Source organism: Rattus norvegicus, chromosome 8, assembly GCF_036323735.1.
Source record: "Rattus norvegicus strain BN/NHsdMcwi chromosome 8, GRCr8, whole genome shotgun sequence".
NCBI lineage: Eukaryota > Metazoa > Chordata > Mammalia > Rodentia > Muridae > Rattus > Rattus norvegicus.
In genome coordinates this window covers 32,017,514-32,043,763 of record NC_086026.1, presented here as the reverse complement: position 1 = coordinate 32,043,763, position 26,250 = coordinate 32,017,514, and the positions used below count along the sequence as shown (strand labels likewise).

General features: G+C 36.2%; 1 protein-coding gene and 1 pseudogene across 6 annotated transcripts in view; one reads left to right on the top strand and one right to left on the bottom strand.

Annotated features, from left to right (window-relative positions):
- Septin7 (septin 7) overlaps positions 1-26,250 on the bottom strand; it is a 63,473-nt gene that overhangs the window by 15,306 nt on the left and 21,917 nt on the right. For 5 of the 6 annotated variants that reach the window (XM_063266076.1, NM_022616.2, NM_001113740.1 and 2 more), the window contains 3 exons: positions 13,524-13,630; positions 5,973-6,073; positions 4,472-4,606 (listed from right to left, as the gene is read on the bottom strand). In XM_063266076.1, the coding sequence (XP_063122146.1) occupies positions 4,472-4,606; positions 5,973-6,073; positions 13,524-13,630 (343 nt within the window). Of the gene's footprint in view, positions 1-4,471; positions 4,607-5,972; positions 6,074-13,523; positions 13,631-25,358; positions 25,477-26,250 lie in introns of all 6 variants that reach the window. The other variant, XM_039082088.2, reaches the window with a different exon arrangement.
- Rps6-ps5 (ribosomal protein S6, pseudogene 5) lies at positions 15,698-16,488 on the top strand (annotated as a pseudogene).

Below are 26,250 nucleotides of genomic sequence, written 5' to 3'. Positions count from 1 at the left end.
TTTAACTTGTGAATTCCCCAGACTTCTGTGCTAGGTCACCTTTATTTGTTAACCCTACATTCTTTCTGACTAAAATCACTACAATCATTTAGTGCCAATAATTCCCCAAACTACACCCATTCAAAACTTCACTCTGATGTCCAAGATACCGTCTAACTCAGTGGTTATACTCCTGGTATGTGCCATTCTCCATCTGAACCTTCATTTTTCACTCCTCTTCTCCATTATTAATACATGGTAGGTACTTCACAATGTACCCAAACACCTAAGATTTCTCCTTCATTTATTCTCCATTTCCTGAGATTATCAAGGCCTGCATGAAAGACAGAGGCACTAAAACAGATACCCTATCCATTTTAAACATTTCAATTCAGACCCCCAAGAAGTCCACCGTGGAGTTCTCTACATAAGCCTTTCCGGTTTCCTAGCACCGTACCCACACAACTACTACCTCAATCTGACAGCAGCATTCATTATTTGACTGACAGTCTTACTAAAAGCCATATTCTTTAGCTGTTATGACTCACTAACATTGTGAAGACAAATATTCTCTCCTTAATCTACTTGCAATGTACCAGGATGTTTTTAACTTCTCACAATTCTTTAAAAGTGCTATACTTAAAAAGTGTCATAGGCTACTACCATCCCTGCCTGGAACACTCTTTATTTTTACACCCCACCTATTTTGATTCATTTCTTACTTATGCATTCTTTTAGACATGGTTGACAGTTCAATCCCTCTGGAAATCATTTTCTAGATCCTCTATGTGCTGTGTTAAGAAACATTTGCCCTGTTTTTCCATTCTAACACTAAAAAAATCCTTTTAGTTGAGTGCTTTTTAACTCAATCATCTGTGTTTTTTTAGCATCCAGCAAAGGTGCTAACAAAAGAAGTAAAAAGCTATCATTATCTCAAGTCTTTTAGAAACCATAGTGAGGACTGAGTCTGTACCCCTAAAATGTTCCAGGACTATAACTGATGATCCACAGCAGTAAGTCAAGATAACGGAAATGCGATCCTAAAGCGTATTCCTTAACTGTATAAGGAACAATGAGAAAAATGGAAGAAAGGCTGAATTCTGTTATAATTCACTGTTATAAACAGTGATAAAGGCAAAATTCAGTTTTTAACAGAATCTTCCCAGTGAACAGTATAAAACAGCATAAAAGTTTTTAGTTTTTCTGCCTACACAAGGATTTTATATTTAAAAGCAATACATAAGTTCTGTTTTAGTTCTATTATCTAAATACTATGCACTTAGTGTATAGTATCACAACTTTTAAAAAGGGAGGTACCTATAATAGCTATGGCACGGGCTCAGGGAACTTAATGTCATAAGCATAAACTAAGAGCTCCTGCAGTCATAGGGTGTGCAGTAACTGTAGCACTGCAGTCAGAGGGTGTACAGTAACTGTAGCACTGCAGTCATAGGGTGTGCTATAACTGTAGCACTGCAGTCATAGGGTGTGCTATAACTGTAGCACTGCAGTCATAGGGTGTGCTGTAACTGTAGCACTGCAGTCATAGGGTGTGCAGTAACTGTAGCACAGCAGTCATAGGGTGTGCAGTAACTGTAGCATTGCAGTCATAGGGTGTGCAGTAACTGTAGCACTGCAGTCATAGGGAGTGCAGTAACTGTAGCACTGCAGTCATAGGGTGTGCAGTAACTGTAGCACTGGGGGGATGGAAGGAAGTGGGTTTTCAAAGCACATTACAGGACAGACTGGTTCATACAGTTGGAATATGAAAAAGCAATAGATAAAATCAGAACCAAAGAACATCGAAATCAATTTAAAAATTAAATTGTAGGGAGGATAAAAGCCTTCATAAAACCCTTCTATACTTTTAAATCAGTTTAAAAGTATCGGATGCTTAAAAAACTTTAATTCAACATGTTGAGCATAAAGTGGCTGAAATTTTTTCTGTGCCCATTTAGTTTTCAAAGATTAAATTAATATAAATTCAATGGGGGGGTGGGGGTTAAGACAGGCCCAGGCTAAACTTGAACTCACTACATAGCCAACTCTGAAGGTGAGATTACATGTATGAACTAAAATGTTCAACTCAACAATTAGTTTTTAAACAATAAAAAGACCTTCATATACAATTTCTAGAAGGGAAAAGGTTATTTTACTTCAAAGCCTGTAACATGATTTTAAACTAAACTACAATTACATACATTTCTAAATAAAACTAATTGAGTCATCTTTGTTTAAAGTGACAATCGATATTAAAAGGATAAAACAGTATTTTATTATCTTAAACCTAGCTTTTAATAGCAGTTACTGAACAGTGAACAAGACAAAGGAAGCAATCGAAAATGAAATTTGAATTGCCTAATATCCAGTAATGACACAAGTAGATGATTGAAAAAGGAATTGATACTATATTGCATAGAACTGAGGGACTCACAGAAGGCCCATGCTTCATTTGCCATATTGTATATAATTTCAGCCCACAGAGAGAGCAGGTCATGTATAATCTGATACCAAATTCACTGTCATATTCTTCAATTTAATCTATGAGTATTACATACCAATAGGAAAAATTTTGTTCCATCTCTAAAAATTAAGCTGGTCGACTGTTTAGGAAAAGACACAGGAAATAAAAATTTTCCCTTGTGAAAAATCAAGAAATGGATTAAAGCCATATATATCATTTGAATTATAATTTCATTTCTTTAATAGAACAACTCTTATTTCCCATGTAATTTTAAGATAAAAATTACCCTCTAAGGAAAATAAGAATGTAATTTCATGAGAATCCTAACACTTGGAAAGAGTACAAAACATCTGTTAGAAACTCACTGATTTCTATTAACTGTAGATGCTCTTACTAGGCTGACTTCTAAGAAGCTGTGCTAATAAAAACCAGTTAGTAGAACTGGAGTGTGGTGGCACAGACCTTCAATTCTAGTACTTAGAAGGCAGACGCGGGAGGATCTATAGGAGTCTGAGGCCAGCCTTGTCTACAGAGCAAGTTCCAAGACAGGCAGGGCTATACAGAAAAAACCCTGTCTCCAAAAAAAAAAAAAAAAAAAAAAAAAAAAAAAAAAAAGAAGATAAAAGTATAAATTCTAGAGCTACCTACATGCTCATAGAAAGCTGTACATGCAGTGTGTGAGTGACAGTTTGGGGTTTTGGTTTGACTTCTGAGAAGTAGAGAGACATGGGTAAGGCACTGGCTGTCCTGGGGACTGACTGCAGAGCTTTGAACTGAGCGACATCCTAGCGCATGGTTTTGTGCTGTTTTATCTATTTTTAGTATTTCTTTCTTTTGATAGGATTTTGCTACCAAAAGACACAGCCGAGGCTGGTCTTGAATTTTCAACCTTTTAGCTTGAGCTCTCTGAGTACTGAGATTAAAGGTATGGCCATCAGAGCCTGCTGGTGTGTCACATTTCTAAAACAAAACAAAACAAAACAAAACAAAACAAAAATGAGTCTTATGAGTAGATATGATGGTTTAGTGATATAAATAAAATTCTGAAAATAAGGCATAATAGTAAGCATAAAAGAAACCTTTCTAATCTTCCCACAAATCAAACAGTGATCACATAACTATGGCTCCCTGTTCTACCAGAATGAAAACAGGCATTACAGTAGGACACAGAAAGAGAAATCAAAAGCAGTAGAGGAAAAAGAGGGTATACCACTCTAATTTGAATATGGGGTAATAATACTTTATAGCTTTATATCATGTAATAGTCTAGTTCCTTTTGGCAAAGAGAAGGTAGAATTACCATGTTAAGTGGTTAAATTAGGCTGTGATTTACGCCCCACCAACAAAATAAATTGGTGAAAATTAATGGAAATATTAATAGCTAATAATAATATTAGTAATAGTAGAAGAGTACATAACTTTTCTGTTTTTGAAGAAGGGATTAGTCATTATCAAGTAGAGAGTATCAGACCAATGTCTTAATAGTTCAGTCTTAACTACCTAAAATGAGAGTAATACTGATTTAAAGTGATCTTTACAGTTAAGGTGTAACAAACCACTTATTGAAAAATATAAAGATAACTAAGAAACCATTGGCATCTAAGCTCATTTTTAATTATTATTACCTTTTCTATTGTTTACAGTAAGTTACTTTGTTTATAGGTTGTTGCCTTGGGGTTTATATAAACTCAAAAATTATGACTGTCTTTTTAATTTGGTGGTTCAATCTCTTATAAAAGTGAGGTTAAAACAAAAACTATCAGTTTTAAGATCTCAAAACTCAGAGTGGAAACTGGACATGCTTCCTTTTGTGAAGCAGATGAAATGCAGTATGTATGTAGAATTAAGGAGTAAAATGACAACCTAGGACTTAAACAGGTTATTCCAAACCACTTTTACATGGGATTACGTTGTTTTATAAATGATCTAGTTTCATGTACTTCATAGACATTATTCTAAAACATAGATATGATTTACATAATGATACACGATAAAAACAACGATGTAGCAAAGCATCGAGGTACTGACCCATGTCCTGAAGGAGCAATGAAGTATAAACAACACTGCACCCTGTTATCAGGCATCTGTCGTCTGTTCACTCGAGATTCTGCATTTAAGTAATCTTCAAATTTACTATCAATGTAGTCGATAACAGGCTGCCAGCTGTATATGCAGATAAAGAGAACAATTAAGTTGCAATCCTACAAAGAATTAACTGTTTGACAATGAAAGGATAGTAGTTTTAATTTAATAAAAGAACTCACCAGCAGAAAACATCTCACCTTTTTCTACATACTGACTCAAAAGTAGGTAAAAATTTGGTTGGGGAGATGGCTCAACCACTAAAGCATGGGGACTTGTATTCTAATCCTTAGAACGCACATAAAAAGCCAGGTGTAGTGGCAAGTGCCTGTAACCTCAAACTTGAAGAGAGTTGTGAGGTCGAGTCGGACCCCTGGTAGCTGGTCTAGCCAAACTGATAAGCTTTACCCTGTCTCAAAAGTTAAAGGTGGAGAGTAATCAAGGAGACACTAACCTAGACCTTGGGCCTCTACACTTGAATGTACATACATTTTATATATATCACCATGAAAACAGCAATCCCCTACACACACACAGAAAAAAAAGATTAAACTACATGAAGTATATCTTGATTCATTATTTAACTCTCAAATTAAAAAATGAATTGTTCTGTGTCAACAAAACTTTGATAATTAGTAATTATTTACACTGATAACTATATCAATGCTAAATATTATGCAATCTGAAAAACTGCATCCATAGTTTTAAATTTCTAACAAAGATTAAACAATACAAAAACTTCATGATAAATTTACTGGGTATTTTGAGAGTCAAAAAATGATAATTAACTACAACTCAACTTCAATGTGAGTTGTAATTCCATGACTGTTTAATTCATCTATAACTTACTGAAAAACTGAAGTCTAAAAAATTAGGTAAGTTAGGATGAAATATAATTTATATAACAAACAAAATTACAGTTAAAAGGATTAAATTTATTATAATTTATGTAAGAGGTATTAATATATTACAACAGCAATAGATATGTATGTCATATATGTTTATACACATACATATATAATATATATGTATAAACAGTAACATTCCACTCTATATAGAAAGAACTCAGAGGCTAAGCAAGAGGATTTAAGTTCTCAACCATCTTGGGACCCAAAGAAATCTTGTCTTAAAACACCAAGAGAAAAAAAACGACAAAACAAGAACCCAAACCATTCCGGAAAGCAGTATTTTCAAATAAGAGATATAGCAAAGTTGGTATATGAAGTCCTAACCATTTAAAATCAATGATTCTCACTGTTACTTTTTTTTGTTTTTACATTTTTGTTATTCTGTTTTTGTTTGTAAAGCAGAGTCTCATTTGCTATTTACCAGGCTTGCCCTGAACTCAAAAGACATGCCTGCCTCTGTCTCCCAAACTGATAGGATTAAATAAAAGGTAAAGGTCTGACTATACTGGGAAACAATGGGGGCAAAACAGCAATCTTACCAATTACTATTATCCACTGCATCTCCAAATCCCGGAGTATCAACTATCGTCAGCAGCAACTGAACGCCACCTTCTTTGATTAAAACTTTGGATTGCTCCACCTGTAAGAGTCATTGTTGTACAAGTTAATTATGTATTATGTGAGTTGTTTTCTATAACAAGAGGTAAGAATACTCAAGTTTCTTAAAACCAATTTGGAAACTGATTGCAAATTAAATCTAACCACCTACATGCATGTGTGTGAGCGCTATTTTGTCCCCATTGTTACCACGTGGGATGTTGATGAGTGTGACCAAGGACTGAATATTTAGTTTTATTTCATGTAGCTAACAAACTGAACATTATATGTTTATCACAATCAAGAGTGTTTTTTTTTATGAAAGTAGTTTATTATCAGAAAGATACTGAAATTAGGAGAAAGAATTGAAATTGGGGGAAAAAGCCAACAATTTGGACATACCTGTCTATGGAAGGAAGGCTTGTTTCCTATCTCTTAGGTAAGCCTTGAATGTAAGTTATTCAAACTGCTTTGATCTTGGCTTATATCATCAGTGAAAATTGACTATAAGCATATTTATCTACTAGCAATTAGAATATTTGAAGGTATCAATTAAATTTTAGTAAGTATGAGGTCTATATAGATTAAAACTAAATACCAATAAGGAAGAGTTTTAACTACTTATCAGCATTCGATTATCAAACAAATGTTTAAGAAATTCAGACTTTAAAATTTTCTTATGCTTCCCCAAAGGATAATCTCATCAAATCTACATCTCAAATTATTTTTAATCCATTCCCAGCCTTTTCATAATAATTAATGATCGATCGGTGTCATAAACAGAAACCACCGGAGGCTGAACAATGCGTGACTCGGCGGTTAAGAGTGTGCGGTGCAGGAACCAGGTTTGGTTACTAGCAGCACAGGGTGACTTACAAGGAACCGTAACTGCAGTCCCAGGAGCCATGACATTCTTTCTAAACTCTGAACACACACATGCTGTACATACACATAACATACATATCATAAATCAAATTACTTCAAGTAGTGTCTGGTTTTCTTACTAACAAATCTAATATTCCTTTAATGCTAACATGACAGCTTAAATTTTAAAGTATTTTTGTACTAAAAAAAGAGTAATAAGCACTGGGAATGTAAATAAAGAGGCAAAGTGATTATTTAGCATTTTCAAGACCCCAGGTTCAACCTCCGGTACCATTTTTTAAAAATTTAACTTATTTATTGATTTGATAAGAAAAATTAAGTTTTTATGTACTCTGATGCATTTGTTTATACAGATATTTCTCTGGCCTATGAAATTCTGGGTATCCATACATGATCAAATACAAAGAAGTCAGCAATCAATAAAAAAAGATCCAAAAACTGCAACTGTAAAGTACTGATTCACAGGATCCAGTTCTGTCATCTCATCTGATTTTCTAAGTATCCTATGGGATCCACAGAAGACAAGTTAATTCAAGCCCAGGAATTTCAAAGTTTTCCTAACAATCTGTCTGAACAGTCACTTTCCCATTCTCTCTCTCTCCTTATGCAGGTCACATCAGCATATTCTAAAGCATCAGCAAGGGTTCTCTAAGATTAAATGCATAACTTAACATCAAAGAAATGAAGTGACTTAAAGGAATGAAGCAAGGGCATTTTCTACTGATTTTCTCTAGAAAGGAAGTAAAACTACATTCCATATTGTTTATGTGTGTTGTTGATTTACTGAGGCATTTTTGACTCCCTACATTCAACAAATCAAAGATACCTATACTTCTAACACTGTAGCTTTTCCATCGAAGGACAAGCCATGTCTTCATGCTTACTATTCAGCTTTACCACCAAAGGACTACAAAGTGCAATCCACTTTTTAACCTCATGTTCACAAGACATGTATTAACATAAACAAAATGCATTATTTAATTAAGTGAGTAACTTGCTGAAGGAAACGTTAAAACTTTCTGTCAAGGGTTTACACCTTCACTCATACTTCCTCAAGAAGTGGCAGTAAGGCCAAAGCTCTGAAGAGAGCCTGATACATTTACTTGAATCAAAGATAGGAAATAGTCCGTTTAATACCTCAAACCTTTATTTGGAAAACATAGCAAGTGAAGGAGACCTGGTAGAGATGCACAACCCTTGCACAATACAAAAACCTCATGATAAACTTACTGGGTATTTTGAGAGTCAAAAAAATGTTAACTACAATGTGAGTAACTCAACTTCAATGTGAGTTGTAATTCCATGAATGTTTAGTTCATCTATAACTTACTGAAAAACTTAAGTCTAAAAAATTAGGTAAGTTAGGATGAAATATAATTTATATAACAAACAAAATTACAGTTAAAAGGTTTAAATTTATTATAATTTATGTAAGAGGTATTAATATATTACAACAGCAATAGATATGTATGTCATATATGTTTATACACACATATATATATAATATATTCATATATGCTTCCTTTATATTCATTTATAGTTATTCATTCTTGCCCTTTTCTACATAGCTATCACTGATCTTCAATGCCTCATTTGTCACTCAACCTACTGACTCCTGCCATCATACCACTTCACTAAACCCTAAAAACTACCTCAATGGCACCTTCCCTAGGACAGCATCTTGGTTATTTCATACTGTTCTGTTTTCCATACAGATTCTCGAAAATGTCTCTATCATTACTGAAGACCCCCCCAACCTATTATGTAAAACACTCAATTTGTTTATGCACTTGAATGGTTCAAAAACCAAAAAGGAATAATATGTATAGGCAGATTTACCTACGTTTTTCTGGAAAAGTATCCAATGCTCTAATATGAAATGTTTTATTCTGAGTATATTCTACTGCTTTCAATTTTTCTTGCCTCCAGAAAAATTGTGCAGCTACCTAATATTTATCATTACCGAATGATTATTAAAGTGATTACTAAGCTTCATATACTAAGAAAACATTTACAGTACATCAAGATAAATTGGCCAACCAAGAACTTAACATTGAAATGAACTAAATCTCAAATAAAAGACAATTTTCTCCAAGGAAAGATAGTTCACAATCGTATAACAAAAAATTTTAAATTTTTAAAAATCAGTATAAAATGTGAAACAGAATGTAATTACTGCATACATTTGCTATTGTATACAGAATACTGTTTGCTTAATTTTTTGTCAATCTTGGGGTCTATATTTGAAATAAGAACATGAAGACTACAACTGTCTACTTTCCCGTCACTTAACTTTAATAATCTATTGGTAAAAAAAATATATAAACCAAGACAGATGAAACATGACATCAACGCATTCACTTCAAAGTGGTAAGGAGAAATACTTCCCTCTCCTACTTTTTCCGAGATAAAATAAAGGCAGTTTCCAACAGTCCAGGAACATCACAGAGCAGATATTCTTGAATGTTAAACTTTGTGACTACAGCAAACTATGAATTTACAAGAGATGAAATTATTTGGGCCTTGCTTCCACTTAATGTTTACCCATGATGAGAACCTAGGATAGGGAAACCCATGCCTGGTATGTGCTCACATCTAGAAATGCTCCGTAAAGGTCCTTAGGCCAACGGAGGAGGTTAAAATAAATCTTATTCAAGTGAGATCTTCATTTGCCATCAGAACCACTGAGGAACTGATCTCAGAACCAGTTTTCTACTAAATACTTAGAAATCTTCCAAGCCTATGAATGTCAACGAATCTCTTCCCCAAAACACAATCTCCTATAAATATAACATTCAGGAAAGAGATTGATGTTGTGGTATTATTTATCAAAGTTTTACTCTTTGATATAAATAACATAGGAGAGGATTTTTCTTTCATTTTCTAAAAACTGAAAATGTTAAAAACAAAACAAAATAAACAAAAACCTTCAGGTCATCAAAGTCAGATGTTTGTCTTTTGAAACTCCAGAATTGGTTTATATGTATGAAATATAATATAATAATGTATATTAATTCCCTCTATTGAATCAATTTATTACTTCAAGGACAAATCATCTGTTAGACTACTGGACTGTCGGGCAGTCAAGAGGCTGCAAAAGATGATCAAATTCTAGTTGTACTTGGGCCTCTTGAATGACACTCATCCACAATATGTTCTTCCCTGGGAGTAAATGGGCAAAAGTTTTACCTTCCTAAATAAATGCTACCTGGGTAGACACCTGTAAGGTGCTGGAAATGAGGAAGAAAAGATAGGAAGTATTAAAATGACCAAAGCAGTCCAATGACACCTCACTAGCCAGCTGGTAAAGCAGACATACTCTACCTTACAGAACATGGAAAACAATACATGAAAGCAATGAGATGCTTTTGCCTATACAGACATATGCACAGAATATTAGTGTAAGTAAAAAACCAGAAACCCACATGCTCATTCAAAAATGAAAGTATATGCTGTAATATATTTCTACAAAATATTCCCCATCAATGAGACACAAGTACAACCAGCTGCAAATGTAGTACTCATTGACCCAGAAACTGGATATATGTATACATGTGTGACAATCCTTAATACTTAAGTTTGCTTACATTTGCGCTTTTTTTTCAAAAAGATGTTTTAATAATAAAAGTATTTTGGGGCTGGGGGTTTAGCTCAGCGGTAGAGTGCTTGCCTAGCAAGCGCAAGGCCCTGGGTTTCGTCCCCAGCTCCGGAAAAAAAAAAACAAAAAAAAAACAAAAAAAACCAAAACAAAACAAAAAAAAAAAGTATTTTCAGAACAAAACTGAGTTAAAAGGTCAAAGGAAAAATATCGCATGTAGTGTAGAAAATCAGTGATGGCAGTGTCTATGAACCACTTATTAGATATTTCTACAATTTGTAGAACAATCAATTAACCATGACTATAATCTTTTTTTAAAAGAATTATTTATGAATATAAGTACACTATAGCTGTCATCAGACACCAGAAGAGGGCATCAGAGTCCATTACAGATAGTTGTAAGACACCATGTGAATGCTGGGAATTGAACTCAGGACCTCTGGAAAACAGAGCTCTTAACCGCTGAGCCATCTCTCCCATGACTATAATCTTTTACCAAATATTTTTTCATATCACGTGTTAAACTAGATTCCTATGTGTTGAAAGCCCCAAAATTACATGTTAATATTTTCAACTGCTATACTGAATGTATAAAGAGCTAAAAACGAGGGGTGGAGAGATAAGTCAGTAAAGTACTGGCACACAAGCAAAAGGACCAGATGTTGATTCCCCAAATCTATGTAAGAGGCCAGCGAGATGCAGCAGCAGTGTGTATTTACCATCCCCATGCTGGACAGTGGAAAAAGGAATATCCCTGAGGTTCACTGGCCAACCAACACAGCCTAAGTAGCAAGCTCCCAGCCAATGGAAGGAAGACATGTCTCAAAAAACAAGGTTGACAGCTCCTAAGGCAGATACCTGGGATGGTCATTTAGCAAAATAAACCACAAGAAAGCTGTTAATTTATAAACTGACAGCATGTTGTCATTTCTAAAGTAGTAATAAAGAAAGTTAATCTATTTATGAAGAACTGATTAGTCTATTCAACTAACAGTCATTAAACACTACAGCATATATGTTTGTGTGCATGTGTGTGACTAGAAAGTGGACACCCTGCAGTTTGGAGTTGGAAGTTGTCTCTTCCATTTCATTACATCACCTCAGGGCACAACACAGTCTGTTTCAACTGCTGCATTTGTAAAATGAGCTATTACTACCACCTACCACACAAAGACTAAGAACAAAGTAAATTAGTAAACATTCACAGCATTTACAGTAGTAGCTAGACGGTGACAGCAGTGACTCATTAAGTGTTAGATTTTATTATTAATGTAGATCTGGAATTAGTCACCTACAGGTTAGAACAATAATGAAAACTTAGAAAATTACCTAACCAAAAATAGATTTTGTAGGTCCATGACAATATCTAGCATATTATTTTATACCAAATCATCTGAATTTAGAAGTCTATTCTGCAGAGTTGATTAAAAATTTCCAAGTTTCCCAATCTTGAATATTACAACCTATATTAAAAAAATATGAGTTTTTGTTCTTCAGGATTAGAATCAATATTAATCACAAAATATGCCACCAGGTAGATTCACATTCCTTCAAGTATCTTCCAGTGGGTTCATTTTAAGGTTTCATTTTCCTCCCTCTCTAACAAAGCTAAATGAAAAATAAATTATTTTCATCACAAAACACTCCTTAATCAGATGAGTAAACTGTCTAGCAGTGAGTATGTGTTTTCTGTCAATCTTAAACACTGACATGGTCATTAGTACTTTCAATCCAGCTCTAAGCCCACAACCCCTCAACAATGTGGTGTTAATCACTTCATCAGCCCATCAATAAGCTTTTAACCAAAAGTTGAACCAGTGCTACCAAACAAAAATGTATAGTGACCTACATTAGTACTTTAAAACTGTTCATTAGCTACTGTAAATATAGTTGACATAAAAATGAGAGCAGTTACATTCTTTTTCTCCATGCTAACTGTCCAAACTCTGCAGTACATTTTACACCTGCACAATATCCTAATTTGGACAACATTTATTGCAAAAACTCAAGAACAACATGGAGCTACAGATTAATGTGTTGCAAAGTACAGCTCTAGTGTCCAGTGCAGCAGTTCTCATCTATGGGTTGTAACCCCTTTGGGAGTCACATATCAGATATCCTACATATCAGATATTTACACTACAATTCATAGCAGTGGCAACATTATGTTTACGAAGTAGCAACAAAATGCTTTTATGAGTGGGGGTCACTGCATCATGAAGAACTGCATTAAAGGATCAGAAGTTTGAAGAACACTGGTCTAGAGTCTAGGCCTTGCTATACCACTTGTGATCCTGTCAAAAATGCAGAAATCCAGTCCTACCACAAATATTCACAATTAGGAAGCATATGAATTAATAGCTCATCTGTATACTTACTAAGACTAAGGGGTCATAAATTGGACCATACATAGCTTGGTTGTCTTACATAACTACTAGTGACATTTAGCTAATATGTGGTATTAACTTATTACAATAGTGGAAATGTTACATGACTGCCCAAAATAAGAAAAAGCACATATAGCAACACAGCATTTGAGATGTGTATGATGCAATTAAGAAATTGCATTCTAAACTTTACTTAATGGTATTGGTTAAAGCTTAGTCATCCTGGGGATTTAGATCAGTGGTAGAGCGCTTACCTAGGAAGCGCAAGGCCCTGGGTTCGGTCCCCAGCTCCGGAAAAAAAAAAAAGAACCAAAAAAAAAAAAGCTTAGTCATATGTGCAAAGTGAGTATGATAATGGACAACACAACTCTAGGGTTATTACTAGATCACAATGCAATTTCTAGCAGGGTTGCAGGGGTAATTTATGGCAGGTTCTAGTCAAGATAATTCCTCTGATCAGCTATATATGTGGTTTTGGTTTTAATTTAGTGAAGTCATGCTTATTACTTTCCAGTTAAGGTCAAAGATGAATCTACTTCTAGAGACCAAATCAAAGTTCTACCATAATTTGTTCTCTATCAACATAACTCTAGTTTATTACTAGTTAACAGAAACATATATACCTGAACAGTCTTTTTGATTCTATGAGAAGGTCCTGGATACTCTGGAGAATACAAATCTGTGAGGAATAATGAGTTGATTAATGTCGACTTTCCCAGTCCAGATTCACCTAAAAGAAATAGAAGGAAAATCTGTCAAATTTAGCTGTTTTATACAATGACTATCACACTAGGACTTCACTAGCTAGTGACACTCAAAAATAAACTATGAAGACTCTATATTGGGACCAAAAAGATGGTTCAGCCATCAAAGGCTAGGTTCACGATCTAAAACATCAAGACTCCATATTAGAAAAAAAATTTTAATTTTTTTCTTTTTATTTATTCTTTTCTTAATATATCCCAACCACAGCCTCCCTTCCCACCATTCCTGTCTCCCTGAGTTTCCCCTGTCGCCACTGGTTCTCCATTTCTTTTCAGAAAAGACCAGGGCTCAGAAAAATATTTATCCTCAATTTCACATGAAGTGATAGGTAAGGCAGTAGGCTTGATAGGATCTTGAATCACCTAGGAAACAAACCTCTGGCCTCTTTAGATTACATTAGCCACGGGGCATACAAATGAGGGATAATTTTGATTTGGGTAATATAAATTGGAAAACCCATCTTTAAAGAATGGGGGCTGAGAGGAGACACCTGGGGGTACGGTCCGGGATTCCATAAAGAAAAGACAGCTGAGAAGAACAATCAACTTTCTTTGGTTCTTGACTGGGTCTCTGATACCAGCCTTTCTCTGCTACAAGAGACTATGAACCAAAATAAACCCGTCTGATGTTGCTTTTGTCAGGGTATTTTATCAAAGCCACAGGAAAAGTAAAACACTGACCAAATAAGATCCACACCAAAGGTTTTTTAAATAAATGTTTAATAGTTTACCACCCATCTCCCTTTAAAAATAACATATCTAGGGTTGGGGATTTAGCTCAGTGGTAGAGCGCTTGCCTAGGAAGCGCAAGGCCCTGGGTTCGGTCCCCAGCTCCGAAAAAAAGAACCAAAAAAAATAAATAAATAAATAACATATCTAATACTGTAACTGACACATTTAACAGAAAAGTATTTTAGCAACCAAAAACAGTCATTTTAAGGAACAAAAAAAGATTAGCTAGCATGTATATCACCACTTCACAGTGAAATAAAAAGTGAAAGTATTAATCGTTATTACAGATAATAATAAATGATGAAAGATATTAAAAAGCAGAAATCTGGGACTAGAAAGACAGCTCAGTAGTGGTTAAGAATACATACTGTTTTGGGTAGGAACCAAATTAGGTTCCCTGCACCTAATTCGGGTAGCTCACAACTGTGTAAAACTCCAGTTGCAGGTGATCAATGCCTCGAGCCTCAAAGGGCACGTGCATTTCCATGCGCATGCCCAACAAAGAGGAAAAGGGGCTATAGCATGATTTCTACTGCAATCACATATTCTTCAATTTTGTATGTCTAATATATACTACCAAGCATACGGCTCATTTTTTGTCAAAAACATACAAGGTTAAAATGTATTATAAAACATAATGATTAATGCAATAGTTAATGCATTTTACCACTTAATATATAATAGGCATGATTTGAATAAATAAATTTACACTTGCAGGCTGGGTTCTGTTCATAATATCTCAAAACAGAATTAAGATCCTTACAGTTACAAGATATCCAGAGAACAAATAGCAGGATAGTGCAAGTTCTTCATAACATTTACATGTGAATTTTTCCAGAGTCAAATGGATAAAAAGCATTATATAGTTGCATGGTATCTATAAAGAAGTCGCTTTAGACCTAAGAATACAGACAGGTTAGAAAGACACTCCATGCAAAAAGAGGCAGAACAGTTACGCTATTATCACACAAAACAGAAATTAAAAAACTATCAAGACAATCAAAAAAAAACCTTTCCATGCTGATAAAAGTGTCAATTCACAAAGATATGACTTATAAACACACATCAATACAACACACACAAAGATGTAATGCTTATAATATATACCAAATGCCATAATGTCAAGGAATGTAAAGGAAACAATGATAACAGTGAAGAAATAAATAGTCCTATAACTATAGATGGACACACTATACATTATACACAGAACTATACAGTCATACACAGAACAACTAGATCACACAAATTGAAGGAAAGGTAAGATTTAAACTATACTATAAACAAAGCAGAACTAACAATGCAGATAAAACACTGAACTCAGTAGAATAATACACATTGTTCTCAGGGATGACTAAACGTCTTATGTCTTTTTAAAAAGTTCATTTTTGGGGTGCCTCCCAGGTGTTCGGTAAGCTGTCAAAAACTCGTTTAAGTAGATGACGTCAAGTTCCATACATTCTATGAGAAGCACATGGCCACAGAAGTGGCTGCTGGAGCTCTGGGTGAAGAGTGGAAGGGTTATGTTGGTCTGCATCAGGGGTGGGAATGAGAAACAAGGTTTTCCTAATAATCAAAGAATCCTGACTGACAACAGAGTGCACCTCCTGTTGAGTAAGAGGTGTTCTTGTTATAGACTAGGGAGAACTGGAGAGAGGAAAAACAAATCTGTTTGCAGACAAATTGTAGATTCTAATTTAAGTCTTTCAATCTAAGTGTTCTCAAATTGGATATTGTTAGACCAAAAGGAGAAAAAAGGAGATAAGGACATTGTAGACCTGACAGATGCCTCTGTCTCTGTCAGGGACTAAAAGAGCTAGCAGGATATGAAAACCTGTCAATCTCTCTAAAAGATGATGGTCACCAATATACTGTCAGAAAGACCTTAAATAAAGATGGTAAAGAAGCCCGGGACCAAAGCACCCAGCATTTACTGTCTTGTTACTGTGCGTGTCCTACACACAAATGCAGATGTGTTGCTCTGAAGAAACAATGCACTAAGAAGAACAAGGAGGCTGCAGATTATACTAAACTGTTGGTCAAGAGAATGAAGGAATCCAAAGAAAAGCTCCAGGAACAGATTGCCAAGAGATGAAAGCTGTCCTCGCTGACAGCTTCTACATCTAAGTCTGAGTCTATCTAGTCAAAAATAAGTCTCTAAGAGTAACAATTAGATCTTAAAATTTAAAGCTGAAATAAAACACATATTTCCTCATCATAATTAATAAAACTGGTGCTATGGAGACAGCTCAGTGAGTAAAGTGTTCTGCAATGAAAACATGAAGTTCAGAGTTTAATCTCCAGTATCCATGTTTAAAAGCTGGATCTGACCGTACTCACCTGTAACCCTAATACAAGAGAAGCAGAGGCATGAGGATCCCTGGAGCTCATCAGTCAGCCTAGCCTAACCAGTGAGCTCTAGGTTCAGTGAGATACTGTCTAAAAAAAACCAAGGAGGCAAAACAACGGAGGAAGACACCAATACCATCTTCTGACCTCTACATGCATGCACACACGAACACATAAACAAACACAAAAAATTAACTGAAAAATCCATACATATTTAGAAATGAATCAACATACTCTTGTATAAACAAAAGGATTAAAAAAAGAAACTGTAAGAAGAACTAAAATACATACAGAGAACAATGAAAATGACAGTGCCAGCCTTAGGGCAGTAAGTAAGGCAGCACTAGGGAACTGTCAGTTGTAAATGTTTACATTAAAACTACATTTTCAGGTTATAGATCTAGAAAAAAGTGAATTAAACATAATAATGATCATAGCAAACCAAAAATGAAAGGAAGGAGGGAGGGAAAAAATTAGCAAAGCTAAATGAGTTGTCCAAAAGGGCCTTCAAATTAACAATCAATTACACAATCAAGTAATCAATTACACTGAGAATAAAAGAGGAAAAATTAAATATTGAAATTATTAAAGAATGGATTATTCTGAATTTTACAGAAAAAAATGGCTAACAGAGTACTGTGAATATGCCAACAAATTGGACAACACAAGAAACAGATAAAACTCTGAAACTTAAATGCCCGATAAAACCTGAGCCATGAAGAAGAAACCGTGCTAATAGATTTACATCTTGGAAGAAAATTGCAACTAACCAAACTTTCCACCAAAGAAAAGCCTTGGGCTGAACAGCCTCACTAAAGAACTCTCGCCAGCACTTAAAGAAAACCAGTTCTCTTTAAATCCTTCCCAGAACTTAGAGGAGGAACACTCATTCTATGAGGCTAGAATCATCTTCATACTAAGCTGAAACAAAACTAAGAAGAGAAAATTAAGCTGGGTTTTGTAAAAGTTCAGGCCTACAATCCCAAAGTAGGAGGATCGAGAGTTGGACAGTAGCCTCGGTCAGTTACAGGAAAATACAGACTATATGAGATACTCTTACAAACAAGAAGGTGTAGAGGATGGGATTAGAGACTAACACCACTGAAGACTAGGATGCAGAAGTCCTAAACAAGCGATTAGAAAAATGAATTATACAACAGCACATTAGAAGAATCATAACCCATGACTGGGGAGAATCTGCACCTTAAATGCAAAGATTCCTCTTCATAATCAAACAATGGCACCATTAATAATAAGAAACACAAATCTGAAAATAGATACAAAAAAGGCAAAATGACAAAATACAAAATCCTTTCATGAAAAACATTCAACAAGTTCACTGCTAATAAACTCAAATGCAAAATGAAAGCTATTCCTTTAAGAGCTCAAACACAGAGATATTCATTCTTACCACATGTACAGAGCACAATAGCACTGGAAGTCCAAGTCAGAGCAGACAAGTAAGAGAAAGGAGGGTCTAAAATAGAAAAACTGTTTGGTTTCTGGTGACATAAGACATAATTTTTATATTTAGGAGACTAAATTTTTGGTCTACCAAACTTCTGGGGTAGGGAGTGGTCACACACACACACACACACACACACACACACAGTGTGTGTGTGGTGGTTTGTATATGCTCAGCCCAGGGAGTAAAGGTATAGTCCTGTTGAAGTAGGCATGTCACTGTGGCTGTGGGCTATAAGACCCTCATCCAAGTTGCCTGAAAGTCAGAATTCTGCTAGCAGTCTTTAGATGAAGATGTAGGACTCTCAGTTCTTCCTGTGCCATGCCTGCCTAGATACTGCCATGCTCCTGCCTTGATAGTAGACTGAACCACTGAGCCTGTAAGCTAGCCCCAATTATATGTTGTCCTTTATAAGACTTGTATTGGTCATAGTGTGTGTTCATAGCAGTAACAGTAAAACCCTAAGACAGAAGTTGGTACCAGAGTGAGGTACTGCTGTAATAGGCCTGACCATGCTTTTGTTTGAAAGAATATGGATTTTGGGACTTTGGATTTAGAAAGCATTAGAATGCTTTAAATGGGGATTAATTAGCTATCCTAGTAGGAATATGGAAGACTTTGTTACTGAGAGTGATTTGAATTGTGTGGACCTGGCCCAAAAGGTTTCAGTGGAAAATTTCCATATGTGGCCTAAAGACAATCTTTGTGGTATTTTGGTGAAGACTGTGGCTATTTTTTGCCCTTGTCTAAAGAGTCTGCCTGAGCCTAAGGTGAAGAGACTAAGATTAATTGCACTGACAGAGACTGAAGTCTCAGAAATGCCCGTCATAGACTTGATTCTCTGGTTAACTCTCATGAACAGTATTTAAAACAAGCATAGCAAGCTGAGAAGGGAAAAATATAAAATATATATATGGTTCATGTATTAAAGGGACACCAGAAAGAGAAATGGAGCTGAATCCTGTGTTCAGGGATATTAACTTGAATTAAGGGAGTAGTGACCTTGGGACAAGATCCCACCTGTCTAAGTTTAGGTCCAGGCATAGTAGTACAAGCCTTTGATCCAGGAGGCAAAGACAAGCAGATCTCTGAGCTCAAGGCCGGTCTAGAACAGAGCAAGTTCTAGGTGAAGAAAAACTTAATTCCAGGCTGGCTTGGTAAACCACACTTTTAATCCCAGTGTTTAGGAGACAGGCATGTAGATCTCTGAATTCAGTGAGTCTACAGAGCAAGTTCCAGGAAAGCCAAGCTTAGGCAGTGAAGGAGTTGAAAAGCAGAAAGCTGATATAATAGAACAAGGGGGGTGGGGAGGACACACATGTTCCAACCCCAGCAGGCAGCAGAATCTGTCAGCTTTGGCCACGTGGCTTTGGCTTTAGACTCCAGAATGAAAGGGATTACTGAGACAATCAATACTGGTTAGCTGGAGCTAAGAAATCAGTGGTAATTAGAAGACACCAGCATCACTGAGGTGAAATCTTCGGCAAAGTGTTTTCTGAGAGCACAAAGAAGCTGTGTTCTAGAAAAAGTCAAGGTTGTATCCCGTGCTGCAGGTGTACTTGGTAATGTGTAAGAGTCACTCAGGTTTTGAAAGCCTGAAGGGGTCATAAGCTGGGGCTTGGCACTGTGAGAGGTCATAAAAGGCCATTGGTGAAGGTGCAGCCTCAGTTGCAGTTGAAGCCCCACGCCTGAAAGGGTAATGCAAAGGAGTTGAGGCTTGGCACCACGAAGGGAGCCTATGAGAGGTTATTGGTGAAGCCCAGTTGCAACAGAAGACCTCAGTGTATGGAGATGCCAGTGCCATGGGATGATCACCAAGAACAGCAGTGGCAGTGGAGTGGATCAACCTGAGTTTAGAGTGCTACAGAGGATGGAATTGGAGAAGTGACACCAGGTCTCTGGAGGAGTCCAGAAGATCATGTGTGGATCCCAGACATTGAAACAAGAAGCTGTAACATTGAAGTTGCCTTGGAGACCCCAAGATGTTCGAGATGCCAGAACCATGGTCTATCTGCTGAGGAAAGCTGCTAACAGGGAGTGGAACCAGTCCAGGAGAAAGAAGTTTGTTACAGTTAACAAAGATAAAAAATGAGTTGGAGATCTGAAAACCACTTTGACATCAGACATGGAGAATCAGAGTTTGGAGTTTGCCCAGATGGTTTCCTGTCTCGCTTTGGGATTACAGTTAAGTGACTGGATGAATCTCAGAAGAGATTTTTAACTTTAGACTTTTAACACTGTTCAGACTGCTATAGACTATGGGGGCTTTTAAAGTTGGACTAAATGTATTTTTGCGTTATGCTATGTTTAGGTATGGTCCCCATAGACTCATATGTTTGGACAAGCCTATGGAAGCCAGGGAGTGGAATGTGATGGTTTGTATATGCTAGTCCCAGGGAGTGGCACTATTAGAAGGTGTGGTCTTGTTGGAATAGGTGTGTCACTGTGGGTGTGGGTTTAAGACCCTCACCCTCATCCAAGCTGCCTAGAAGTCAGAATTCTGCTAGCATTCTTCAGATGAAGATGTTGAACTCGCAGCTCCTCCTGTACCACGCCTGCCTGGATGATTCCATGCTCCTGCCTTGATGATGATGGACTGAATCTCTGAATCTGTAAGCCAGCCTCAATTAAATGCTGTCTTTATAAGATTTGCATTGGTCATAGTATGTGTTCACAGCAGTAAAACCCTAACTAAGACAGTGTTTCTACATACTAATAATTAACTATACAGAAAATAAATAAAAGGAGAAGGGAAAAGAAACTCATTGCACCCAAAAATATGAAGGAATAAACGGGGGCAGCTGTGGCTCATGCCTTTAATCCCAGCACTCAGCAGGCAGAAGCAGATGGATCCCTGATTCAAGGCCAGCCTGGTCTACAGAGAGTGTTCCAGGACAGCCAGTCAGGGCTACACGCAGCAATCCTATCTCAAAAAAAGGGGGTGGGAGGGAGGGATAATCACCCAGGAAGATGAAAGAGCACACATAAACATAAACATAAAGCAAGAGAAATGAAAGACACCAGAAATAAAAACAAAGAAGCCTGTGTTTATGAACTAAAACAAAAATCCACATTAATAAATAACAATATTGCTTAAGAGATCAGAATTCCAATGGCATATTTGACTGATGAGGAAGAATATGCAAATTCCTACGGGGCCACAAAAAGACTCTTGAATATCAGGGTTAGAGAAATGGTTCATTTGTTAAGTATACCTATTGCTTTTACAGAGGACCCATTACCCACATGGTGTTTCACAATCATAATTACACTTCCAGAGAATCCAACACCCTCTTCTAGACTCCATGGGCACCAGGAATCACACAGTACACATACATACATACATACACACATACATGCAAGTACACCACTAACACACACACACACACACACACACACACACACACACACCCCTAAAAAGAAACATAAACAAAGCAAGGTATTAAACTGATTTCAGATTACATTACAGAACTATTATAATGAGAACAATTGTTCTGATACCAAAGATCACAGAAGAGAATACTTAGAATATGTTTATGAAATATTTAAATTTATGGCCAATTGGTTGTCAGCAAAGAACATAAATGAGAAAAACACACCATATAAAGAACAGTTTCTTCAATAAACAGTGTTTAAAAAAACTAATGTCCAAATGCAAAATTATGAGATTACAAAATTTAATTAAAAATGAATTAAAGATTTAAACATAAGGCCTGAAACTGTAAAATCCTAAGGAAGAAACATAGGAAACCAGTCAGTGAAATATATCTCAGTAATTATTGGATTCTCAGTTAAAGGTTTAAGGGGGCTTTTGATATGACCCTCCCCCAAAGCATAGGGGTGGGGGAATAAATAGGAGTACAAGATTACATCAAACTAAAAAACTTTTTCATAGCATGGCAGGGACAGGGATGATCAAAACAGGACAAAATATCTTGAACACACATACAACAGGGTTACTATGCAGAATAGGTGAGGGACTCTCACCACTGAACAACAAACTCATAGCAACAAGCAAATGTAAAATTGGGCAAGGATTACAACAGACATTTCTGTTAGAAGAACATTATGAAAGAAGAACATATGAACCACGAAGACACTTGAACTCCCAGCACATAGAAAGAACAGGCAGGATGAATGTAAGTTCAAGGACAGCTTGAACTACACAGAGTTCCAGGCCACCCTGGGTTACACAGTTGAGCCCTGTCTTGAAACAGTAAAGTTACAAATAACCATATATGTAAAAAGTGTTCTGTGTGATGGTTAAATCTTAGTTTTCAACTTGCCCCAGATCCAGATTCAATGAAAAGATAAAGCACTCACTCACACACATATAAATGATCTTCTCGACCTGGCTACTTAAAGTTAGAAGACACACTGTAAAATGTGGGTGGCACTTTCCAGTATAGCTAGATTAAAAAACAAAAGTTAAGAGAATATGCTTTATTGTATGCTTCACTGCCTTCATATTTCACTGGTACGTTCACTTAACCCTGTTGACAAGTTCATTTACCCTACTGCTGCTGCAGCTGCTGCTACTTCTACATCTCTTCACTAGTAACAGAACCCAGCTTCCTGGAGGCTTCCAACACAGTATGAGGACTAGTGGCTCCCCAGTAATCCACCAAGCCTTCACCAAACAATTCAGTCTCATAACAGAGCAGATGGCAGGTTCTTAGCTTCTTTGGTGTGGAGAGAACCACTGTTAGGCTTCCCAGACAATAGTGTGTAAGCCAATCTATAAAATCAGATCTACTCCACTAGAGAACCCTAACACACTCAGTCTTAGTAACTAACTGGGAAACACAAATTAAAAGCACCATCAGACCATACTTGTTAGAATAATGCCTATTAGTCAGAAGGAAAGAGGTAACTGAGTGTTGGCCAGGAATTGGAAGGAAACCCTTCTGCACCAGTGGGATAGGCATTATAGAAAACAGTAAAGTACTTCTTAAAAAAAATAAAAATAAGGGGTTAGAGAAGTCTCAGTGGATAAATCATATACCAAGCAATCGTGAGGACTGGAATACTCAATATACCAAAGAGAGAGACCAGATGGAGCTAGTACCCCTGAGGCAGAGACAGAATTTCCCTGGAGCAAATTCAAGACTTTCAGGTTTAGCAAGAGAACCTGTCTCAGTAAATTAGACAGTGATCAAAGACAGTCTTCTGGCCTTCACATGCACACTCATACACATGTAATCATGAAATTACACATACAAGACACCATCACAACATAGAAATATGAAAAAGAAAATTAAATGAACTACATATTCAGCGACCCAACTAATGTTTATGTAACCAGAGCAAGTGAAACTGGTACATCGGAAGAAGTGTTTTACTGCACCATGATTCTCAACAGTCTATGAGTAGATACTTAAAGGAACCATGGCACACAGAAAATGGAATAATGGTCAGCCTTAAAAGGGATGTATATCTTGTCATTTGTGACAACATGCACACACCTAAAGGACATGTGTATTTTATTTTAATCCTCCAAAAACTGCAAATGCTTAGGCAAATAGATGTAATTGGGAAATACCACATTGAATAAGGCAGATCAGTAGCAACATTAAAAAAAAAAAAAGGCATCAAAGGAAAAACAACAGCTAATGAAAATTTAAGTGTTTCCTTTTTATTTTTTCTTTCCTTTTTTTTTTTTTTTTTTTTTTTTTAATTTTTATGAGACAGGGCTCACTATCTAACTGTGGCTGCCCTAGAACTTGCTCTGTAAACCAATTTGGTCTTGAACTCACAAAGATCAACCTACCTCTGACTCTCAAAATGCTGGGATCAAAGGTGTACACCACTATGCCCAGCAACTTTTAGCTTTCTTTTTAAACTTTTTTCTTATTTCAGTTATTTAATTTATTTAATGTATAAGTGCTCTGCTGCAGATACACCCAGAGGCCAGAAGAGGGCATCAGCTCTCCTTATAGATGCTTGTAAGCCACCATGTAGTTTCTGGGGATTGAACTCAGGCTCTGGAAGAGCAGCCAGTGCTCTTAATGGCTAAGCCATCTTACCAGCGCCAACTTTTAGTTTTCTTATCTTCATTTTTTTTCTTATTCATAATTGATCAAAACATATTTTGCTCAAAATAATAGAAACAATGTATTCAATTATGTATTTGTATACACCTTATATTCATATATCTATGTGTACATATGCTTATATACATGTGAAACAGATTAATTCAGAATAGACAACCTAGAGAGACTAAGATAGAGTCAGTCAATCTTACACAGAAATAAAGGTATATTCCAGAGTAAAAAAGTTATTTTCACAACTATGTGTTACATCTGACTATTCATAATCCAATAAAAATCTGTTTCACACCTTTCATAAAAAAAAAAAATAACTCCAAATAGATGATAGTCCTACTTGAAAATGCAGAACTCATGGGAGATAACATAAGAGTAAACCTAGATGTCCCTTATATAGCAATGCTTCTTAGAACCTTAAAAGGTAGAGCTCATGAAAAGCTAGACTTTGTTAAAAATCAAACACTTCAGTTCTGTGAAAGGCAATGTCTATAGAATGAAAAGACAGAACACATACACAAACATGCATATACACGCACATACGCCTCTCCATACCTGATAAAGGACTGAAGTGCTATTATCCAAAAAATATACAGATGCTTTAAAACTGGGGGTGGGGGTATAAAATGGGCCTAATACTTTGAGACATTACTAAATAAGATATACAAGTGGTGTACTAGCTGGTTTTATGTGTCCAATACAAAAATCTCCAAGACTTCTTATTCCTTGTTTATTATAATTGTCCAAAATTAGAAGAAATCAAGATTGTTTTCAGTAATAATGGGATGAACAATGATATATCTAGAAATAAAGTATGTGTGAGTGTGTGGAGATGGGGTAATGTGGAAGGCGGAGACTTCAACTAGGGCCTCTATCAAGTCTATGGGGCACTTTCTTGACTGTGGGCAGTGCCACCTCTAGGCAAGTAGTCCAGGAATGGGTGGTTTTTCCCCCTTAAGAAAAAAGGTAAGCTGTCTGGGTATGATGGCACACACCTTTAATACCTGTACTTGGGAGGCAGAAGCAGGAAGATTTCTAAGTTCTAGGCCAGCCTGGTCTACAAAGAGAGTTCCAGGATAGCCAGGGCTACAAGAGTATATTACTTACTTTTCTGTTGTTTTGACAAAACATCACGATCAAAGCAACTTAAAGAGTTTATTTTGGGCTTATGGTTCCAAAAGATTAGAATCTCATGATAGCAGGGAAATCATGGCAGCAGGCATAGCTGGAACAGCAAGATGAGAGCCCATATTTTGAATCACAAACATGAAACAGACTTTAAAAGCCTGCTGCTAGTGACATCCTTCCTCTAGGAAAGCCACATCCTCCAGCTTGCCCCAAACAGCACCACAGAGACTATAGGGGCATCTTATTCAAACTACCAGGCATTATTCTACTAAAACACATTCAAATGCTATTCCTTAAATTAAAATACTTTTAAGAGTTCTCTTAGTGTCTTAGGGTTTTCATGATGTGGAGAAACACCATGACCATGGCAACTCTTATAAAGGAAAGCATTTTAATTGGGGCTGGCTAACAATTTCAGAGGTTTAGTAGAGTTTCATCCTGGCAGGAAGCATGGCAGCATCCAGGCATGCATGGTGCTAAATAAAGAGCTGAGAGTTCTACATCTTGATCCTCCACAGGCAGCAGAAGTTCCACAACGAGCACAGCTTGAGCGCAGGAACCAATGTTCAGATGAAGGGACATTTTCCTCTCAAAACCCTACACTAACACTATTAAGTATAAAACTGTAATGTTTTAACCACATGAACTATTAAAATAAATGCAACCTCCAAAATGCAAAAAAAAATTAACCAATAGGGAAAAATATGTAATTAAAAAAATAATGTTCCCCTCAGTAAAGAGTATTTGAGTTAAGTCTAGTATCTTAACATCAGAATAAATATGTGGTAAAGCATGATTAGCAAAACAATATACACTGTGTAAGACCAGCATGGACTCAACTTTGTCAAGAACAGTTTATCCACTGTCCTGC